At 43.2% G+C, this 8,986-nt stretch overlaps 1 protein-coding gene across 1 annotated transcript in view; it reads right to left on the bottom strand.

Moving 5' to 3' along the window:
• The window catches only part of Nlrp2 (NLR family pyrin domain containing 2), a 40,973-nt gene that overhangs the window by 9,207 nt on the left and 22,780 nt on the right, over window positions 1–8,986 (bottom strand). Inside the window, exons 4-7 of the mRNA XM_008852530.1 lie at window positions 7,807–7,977; window positions 5,689–5,853; window positions 2,632–2,802; window positions 2,162–2,332 (exon numbers count right to left, since the gene is read on the bottom strand). Coding sequence (XP_008850752.1) covers window positions 2,162–2,332; window positions 2,632–2,802; window positions 5,689–5,853; window positions 7,807–7,977 — 678 coding nt within the window. The remainder of the gene's footprint in view (window positions 1–2,161; window positions 2,333–2,631; window positions 2,803–5,688; window positions 5,854–7,806; window positions 7,978–8,986) is intronic.

Below are 8,986 nucleotides of genomic sequence, written 5' to 3'. Positions count from 1 at the left end.
GTTTTGTCACAGTAACAGAAAGTAACTAATACAGTTCCATTCAGCTTTTTCAAACATCGTTAGTGTTAATTATCCCTTTCCCTGTTCCCTTCTCTGTCCTATCCTCCCATACACCCCCTTCAAGCCACTTAAATCTCCCTGAGAGAAGTTGGATAGGATCAAAATACATTGTATACACACATGAAATTCTCAACATAGAACACGGCACAAGAGGGAACTCAAGCTTGGCACTGCAAACATAATCAAGAACCCATGGCTGGAGATATCATAGACCCCAAAGAAGAACCTACTACCACTGTTTTGCAACATTGATACAGTATCCAACTGCCTTCTAAATATTCTAAATACTTTTATACCCATAGATAGATAAATGCAGTTTCTCCTTCATCGAAGAAGCCTCTTTTGGCAGCAGACTCATGTGATCAGACAGCCACAACTGGTCAGAGTGCAGAGAATAAGTGACTGTGGAATGCCAAGTCCTAAACAGGACATCTATGGCACACCCCCTCCAGAGGCTCAGGGAGAATTGCAGGAGTGGGAGTAGAAAAGTTCTAAGAGCCAGAGGACTGGGAGGACAGTGGCAAAATAGTGTCTGTTGCTGTGTTATCTTGGAGGGAAGTAGTTACCTGCACAAGCTCTATACAAGATCAGGCCAGTGTAAACTCTGTTAAGGAGCAGTCAGTGCAACCCCATGCTTGTATGAAAATCCCATCATTCTGGTATGATATCTGGTTCATATCGAGTTTGTTGGCAAATTGCTTCTGCCAACCTAACTCTGTGCTTTATGCTGCATAGTTCTAAGAACACAGATTTAAAGAGGAAGTCAGGTCAGGCTTGGTGGTACATGTCTGTAATCTCAGCACCTGGGAAGCTGAGGCAGGAGAACTGTTTTGAGTATAAATCCAGCCTGGGTTACAGAGTGAGCTCCTGTCTCCAAAACTACTGGGAAAATGAAAGAGATGGAGAGTAGGAAGGAGAGCTGTCAAATGCCATACTCTGGGGCATTTGACACTCTGGCTCAGTGGTTAATAACACTGACTGTTCTTGCAGAAGACCTGGGTTCGAATCCCAGCACCCACATGGCAGCTAACAACTGTCCATAACTCCAGTCCCAGGGGATCTGACATCCTCTTCTGACCTCCCTGGGCATTGCACAACACGACTGTACTTACCTACATGCAGGCAATACATGCATATACATAAAATAAAAATAAATATTAAAAAAATGCCATACTCTGGACATGATATAGTTGTGGTATATATCAGTATAGCAGTGGTTACCTGCACAAGAGCAAGCCAATTAAGATTTCAGCATAGAAGGGGAGGGGCTCCCGAGGCCCCACCCACAGCTGAAGAACTATTGGCAGTTGATGGCTGCTTGGGAAAGGGAAGTTTCTTTGAGAGGTGCCCATTGGTAGGTCCCCCATGCCCCAGTGGATGACCCCAAACCAATGCACACATGGATGGTACTAACTGGACTCAGTGGGTTTATATATAAATACATATAATATTTATAAATATTATACACAGATATATTTGTTTTGAGACAGGGTCTCACTATGGAACCCTGGCTAGCCTGAACTCTCTATATAGACCAGGCTGGACTCAAACACAGAGCCACCTGACTCTGCCTCCCAACTTCTGGAATTAAAGGTGTGAACTACCATGCCTGGCCCTTAGTGGATTATATTTTTAAAAAATGAAAAGAAAAAGCCAGGCATGGTGGTACATGCCTGTTAATTCAGGCGCTTGTGAGTTGGAGGATAAGGAGTTCAAGGTCACCCTCTGCTACGCAGTGAATTCAAGGCTAGTCTAGAATACCTAAGACAGTGTTTCAAATAAAAGCAAAAACAAAAAAGGCAGACCTAGAAACTAGATAAGTCTCATAAATCCATATAAAATATAAATATCACTTATTCATATTCAGTGATGTGGGGGTTATTGAACCCAGGACCTTGCCCATGATGAGTACAACCTTTACCAATGAGATACACCCTCAGCCAGTGCAATTTCTTATATTCTGTCTCTCCCACATCTCACTCATAATCAGCATCATAGCTGGAGCATGAGTTATAAAATACTTTTATGTGTGTCCTACTTAAATACATACATACATACACACACACACACACGTGCACACTTGCAGCCAGTGAGCACTTACACCAGTGTCTGTAGTTTACACTCAGGGTAGCTCAAGCCTTCACACAGGATTTTTACTCCACCATTCCCGAGATTGTTCTTGGCCAGGCTCAGGTGTGTCAGCTTCTGGCTGACCATCAAAGTGGAAGAGAACTCCTTGCAACAGGCTTCTGTAAGTTGGCAGTTCTCCAACCTGCAAAAGATTCACATAGATGGTGGGGTGGAGAGGGTATTTCCCACACTCAACCTTTTCCGTTGTCTTCAAAAGGTAAAAATCCTTAAATCCTTGTTGAGTCTCCTCTGTCTACCACACAGTTGAGATCACACAAGGGAATAGGAGAGGATGCATGGAACCATGTGCCAGAGACCATAAGTGAGATGTCTCCATCAGTGGGTGGATCCACATGGGGTGCCCAGCAGGTCTGATGTCACCATGTCTCTCTAGAGCCCCAGACCTCAGAGATGCCCCACAGGGAGAGAGGAGGTACTTACGACACTCTCTGCAGGAGGCACTTTGGCTGCCTCAGAGTCCTACACAGAAGCTTGGCACCTTTGTCCAGGAGCTCATTGTCTGTGAGGTCCAGGCATGTCAGGGACTTGTTGCTTTGCAAGGCCATGAAGAAGTCATCCCATCTCTGGAAGCTGGGAGAGCAAGATCCCAACCTGTGGGAGGATGGTCCAGAGAATGATCTAAATGGCCATACTTTTGGGTTTATTAATGATATAACAAGCCAAAGTAAAATAATAAATAGCAAGTGATGGATATACAGATAGACAGGTACACAGGTTGGTAGATATGTAGATAAATTGCAAAACATCAAATTGGGTGCCTAAAACATCTAGCAGAAACCCACTGGAGAAGTTGAAGCTGTCATCTGGTTTCTGATGAAGCTTTTTCCTCCACTGATAAACTCCCCATGATTGAACGTCAGGGTTCTCGTTCTCATGGTAGGCATTTTTATATAATGGGATAAATAGTAACCCCAATTGAAAATAGTTTACCTTCTATCTGTTCAAGGGCACAGTGTATTAACTCTTGAGCCATTTTACTGTTTTTCTTCTCTCCGTGTCACTGACTCAGTGGTGATAAGCCCATCCCAAGACAAGGGACCTTGAAGGATACTTTGAGACAAATGTGCTTAGGTTTGAAATGGGGTGATGTGGAAAACCCAACTTGCAGAGCCAACTTCTCAGTGAGCTCAAACAGCTCACTGGTTGTTGTTTGTCATGGCATAATGCTGGGTTGGCATCATCGGCACCATAGACAACCAGCTAGTAAACCTGGCATTCTTACTCTGACTTAGGTGTAGAGTCCTGTGATCTGTTTGAAGGGGCACTGTGTTTACCGGGAAGTTTAGAATCGGATTCTGAACCATGACCTCAGAATTTCACTAAGAATGTCTGGAGTGGACCTAAGAATTATCATGTAAAAAAGTTCTAGGTCATGTGGTTGCTGCTGGCCCGGGGGAATCACACATTTAGAATTGTTTATTCATCTGAATGTCATACAACACAACACCCATATTATATTCAAAGGAACTTTGTTCAAATATTACCTAGATCTTCAAGGCCTTTAGAGTCAGATTTCCTTTCCTTTAAATCTATTTTTAAAAAATTTGGGGTAAGAATGAGGGAGGGGGTCCAAATATGATTAAGATATATTGTTTGACTTGCACAAAAATTCAATAAAAATATACATTGAGGAAAAAAGAAAACTATATAAAATTTTCATGTGTGTGAATATTTTTGCTCATGTGTGTGCACCATGTGTGTGCAATGCCTGTGGGGGTCAGAAGATCATGTTAGATCCCCTGGAACTGGAGTTTTGGATGGTTGTTAGCCTTCATGTGGGTACTGGAAACTAAATGCAGGTCCTTTGCAAGAGCAGTCAGTGCTCTTAACCACCGAGTCATTTCTCCAGCCCTAAATTTATTAAATATTTTATTTTTATGTGTATGAGTGTATTGCCTGTGTGCATATAAATGCACTTGTGTCATGCAATGCCCACGGAGGTCAGAAGAGGGATTGGATTCCCCAGAATTGGAGTTACAGATGGTTGTTAGCCTCCATGTGGGTGCTGGGAACTGAACCCAGGCCCTCTGTAGGAGAAGTCAGTGCTCTCAACTGAGCCATCTCCTCAGCCCCCCTAAATTTATTTTTGAGACAGTCTCGTGCAGCCCAGGGTGGCCTTCAACTGGCAATGTAGCCAAAGGTGACCTTGAACTCCTGATCATCCTACCTCTGTCTCCTAAGATTACAGGCATGAGCCATCATATAGTTTATGTGATGCTGGGGATAGGATACAAGGCTTCATCATGCTAGGTAAGCATTGTATCAATTGTCTAAACCCTCAGCCATAGACTAAGTCCCGTTTTTCCATTTGGTTAGTATGGGAACAAGGTCTAGATGCCTAGTTCACCAAGTTTCATTCTCTTCCACATATTTGTTTTGAGGCAGGGTTTCTCTGTAGCCCCAGTTGGCCTGGAATTCATTATATAAGACCAGACTGGTCTGGATTTCACAGAGAGCTGCCTGCCTTTGCAACCTGAGTGTGCTGGAATTAAAGGCTTGTGCCACCATGCCTGGCATAAAACAGGTTTTTAGTCCCTCCATTTTTATACTGGAAATAAATGCCATACCTTTGCACTGAGTGTGGAAAAGCTGATAATCCACAGCACATGACACATGGGGCCTGTCACAGCTAAAATTCACTAAAGATAACCGAAAACCACTCTTGGAGATTAAGCTCTAACAACGGAACCAAAGATTATGCTGACTTCCAATTGTGTCCCCAAAATACATACATTGAACTTACATGGAGTTTCATTTTGAGCATTAACTTACTGAAAATGAAATTTGTGACCCTACTCTTCAAGTCATGTACTTTATTTTACTGGCTAATCCATTCAAGGAAAGGAAAGAAAGTTCATTTGTCATGGGTATCAGCTACAGCTTGTTATGGGACTTGGTTTTACTTCATTTCCACATCCTTGTGGGATGTACGTCCCCCTCCTTATCAGTAAGACCGAGGCAAATAGGCCAAGCACACCAGAGGAGACAGAGTCACAGTCTGAGACCAGTGATTACCTTGGACTTGCTGCTGCTGGTACTCAAATGTGGTCAATAGCATCTGTGGACCAGTTGATGGGGATTGGCATTATTAACCAATAACTTCCCAACAGCTGATCTGTCGACCCAGAGTGCTGCCAGGCAAGGACACTGGACAGATGGGGTCTTCAAGCTGGTATTTTGAATATTTACATGTAAGGAATACGAGCCATAAGGAGATGACCTGATAGAGGATGATACCCAGAGTCTGGGTGTTTCTTTGGACACAAAGCTGTCTTGTGTGGTTGGGTTCAGATTGTTGAGTGCGCTCAGGGCAGATGAAGACTGAATTCCTGTCTATGTTCTATGCTGATGGTATTTTTAACAGGGGCAAGGAAATTCCTATCCCCCTCCCCTGACCCCCAACGAAGGCAGATCTGCTGTATTAGGAAGATTGGAGAAGTTTGACCCAAGGACATTTTTAGGACTGGAGAGCGATACCTGAGATACTGTAGGTTGCATGCTTGATGTTTCACGACCTTGCACAATGAAGGAAGCGTGTCACTCAGGTTGCTGTCTTGGAGGGTCAGATGTGTTAGGGTTTCATAACCAGTAAAAGTGAGGCAGAAGCTCTGGTAGGCTTTAGCAGGGGAAATATTTTTGAGGCTGAGGAATAGAACACAAAGATGGGATCTTGAGCTTCTATGCCTCTGTTACACATAAATACAAAGGGATGCAGCATGTTTAAATCTTAGATATTTTTCCATATTAACTGCCCCTATTCTTTAAGACTATTGACAAAAATTGTATTTAAGTATACAACACTGATTTTCTTTTTTGAGACAGGATCATCCTGTAGCTACTGCCCCCGCCCCCCGCCACCACCCAGTTGGTCCGGAACCTGCTATGTAGACCAGGCTGGCTTCCATCGCAGAGATCTGCCTGCCTCTGCCTTACTAGTACTGGGATTAAGGGCATGTATCACCATGCCAGTTACAACATTGTTTTGATATATGTACACTTTGTGACATATTTGACCCTATGAAGCTAATTAAGGTATCTACCATCTCAGAGATTTCTTTCTTAATTTATTTCTCTTTGATTTAATGACTCAATAGGTATAATCTATGACCCAGAAATGATCAAGCATCATGCTGATTTTGAATTCAGGTCATTTCAATTTTTAAAATGCAATCATGTTATTCTTTATACAGGTGTGGTGACGCACACTTGTAATTTCAGCACTCAGAAGATGGAGGCAGGTAGATCGCTGCCAAGTTTGAGGTTGGCTTGATCTACAAGTTCCAGGCCAGACCCTGTTTCAAAAGACTACCAAAACCCATCATCACTACCCCTCATCACCTACCACCTACAATCTCAGCAAAGATGGAGTATATGTTACGATATTGTTACTATATCACTATATAATTGTCACTATATTGTTACTATATACTACATTACAGTCCACTAGCTTTTGCCACCCTTGCATAACAAACTTTGTACCCATTAACCAACATCTTAGAAACCATTTGAAGTTCTGACTTCTTTAATCACGTCAAGCTCTACAAAAGAGTAAATCATAAATTGCCAGACCAAAGCCATTCTTTTAGGAAAAGATAATGGCAGTAGCTCTATTCTCTGAAGTGTCACCAGTAGGAACCTTTCCACAAATACCATGCCCTGTGGCTGACTTTCAGGAACTCTTGCATTTAGAATTGGACTGTATGTCAAGTGTAACCTTTCATGCAGGAGTTCTTATTTTTGTACATCAAGAAGGAGTAGAAAGATATTGCAGGTTAAGATGACATCAGCTAAACTGAAAATTCCATGGAGATATCAGGGTCAACAAGGAAAGTAATTCATGTTAAAAATTTCCTGAAAACCCTCATACCTGTACCTTACATCTGTCCAGATTTAAGCTTCCTACGCACATTCTATGCAGATGAACATCCAGGAAGACTTTCAAATACCATCTTACATGGATAAAAGCACACTCTGCACACGATTACTTTAGGTACATAACTACTTCTACCCATCTTTTCATTCCGATGTCACTCATCTGCATATGTTTTTTGGTTGTAGGCACAGACCCAGACAACTAACTTTCAATGCTCATGATTTAGGCATGTTGCTTTCTATGTCTCTACACCAGTGGCTCCAAGCTCATCATGATTCTGTGTCCCCTTGGGATACCAGGAAATGCCTATGTGGAGACACATGTTGTAACTGAGGGAAGAAGGTACTGTTCATATCTGGTGCATTGAAGTCAGGGACACGGCCCACCATTCTGCAGCGTACCTGACAATGTTCTCCAAAAAAATACATAGCCCAAGTGTCAACAGAGGATGAGAATCTTTTCTACTTAGAAGGCCAGTGGATGCCATAGTAGCACTCAAACTGCCTACGATCTTGATAACTTTTTTCTTGCACTGCTATGGACATCAAAAGAGTATCACACATTGTATTAAAGTGGTTTTATATGATTCTTCCTTAGGCAATGCAAAGACCACTGAAAATCCTTGTGACTTGGGCATCTGGTTGGAATCTGGATAGGAATTTGAGTATTCCATTTGGCCATGCCACAGGGGGATTCCTGTCTGGGGATCGGTTCCTACTTACACCACTTTCTGGAAGTGGAAGGGCGTACAGGCCAGTCTTCCACAAAGAGTCTTCAGTGATGAGTTGTTGAAGAAGCTCTGGCTGATGTCCAGAAAGATCAGATTCTTGTTTGAACCAAACATGGAACAAAGGTCTGTCCAGGACAGAAGCAGGCGCTTATCCTTCTGAGGCCTACAAGAAGGGAGGGAGGTTAAAATTTTGTGTGTGTGTATGCTGTGGGTATCAGTCTTCAGGCACGTTCCACCTTTTGTTTGAGACAGGCTTGGAATTCTACAATGTAGACCATGGTCTTTGGGCTTTTAGGGAGCTACCTGTCTCTACCTCCCATCTTGTTGTTGCTGGGATTACAGGTGTGTGTCATACCAAGTTTTTTTTTTGTCTCTTTGAGACAGGGTCTCTCTGTAGCCCCAGCTGGCCTGGAACTATGTAGACCAGGCTGGCCTTGAACTCACAGGGATCTGCCTGCCTCTGCCTCCTGAGTGCTGGGACTAAAGGTGTGGGCCACCAGCTTTTTACATGGACTCTGGGGATCTAAACTCAGGCTCTCATGCTTCTAAGGCAAGCAGTTTACAGCCTGAGCCATCTGCCTAGTCCCTAAACATTTTATTAGTTTTTCACATTAACATACTGAGTAATGGGTTTTATAGGATCTTCATACATTTTAAAAATTTACATTAATTTATGTGTATGTGTGAGTCAGAGGACAAGTTGGACAGTTGGTTTTCTACTACCATGTGGGTTCCTGGGATTGAGCTCAGGCTTATCATACTTGGAGGCAAGCTACCAGCTGAGCAAAGAGAAAGGGAGGAGGATGGCTAATAGGGTCATGTGACTTGAAAATGGACCAGGGTGGGGCAGGACAGAGGAGGAGGACCAATGAGCACAGAGTATGTTGGGCTGGCAAGACGGCTCAGCTGCCAAGCCTGATGACCTGAGTTCCAGCCCCAGGATGTGCAGTGGTAGGAGAGAACTGACTCCCATAAGTTGTCCGCTGACCTCCATAATGCACATGTGCCCACAGATGCAGACACAGATGCACAAATCTGTACATACAATAAATATAAATTTAAAAGAAATATAGGATATGAAAGTAGAAGGGGGAATACCGATGGACGAAAGGGTTTAAGCATGGATGGGGGCTGGGAGATGGGAAGGGCCGGAGGGGGGAAGGCGGGAAGGG

Source organism: Nannospalax galili, unplaced genomic scaffold (assembly GCF_000622305.1).
Source record: "Nannospalax galili isolate Female #2095 unplaced genomic scaffold, S.galili_v1.0 scaffold2107, whole genome shotgun sequence".
NCBI classification, from domain to species: Eukaryota; Metazoa; Chordata; class Mammalia; order Rodentia; family Spalacidae; genus Nannospalax; species Nannospalax galili.
Note: the sequence above shows the minus strand (reverse complement) of the source record. Positions and strands in the feature narration are given on the sequence as shown.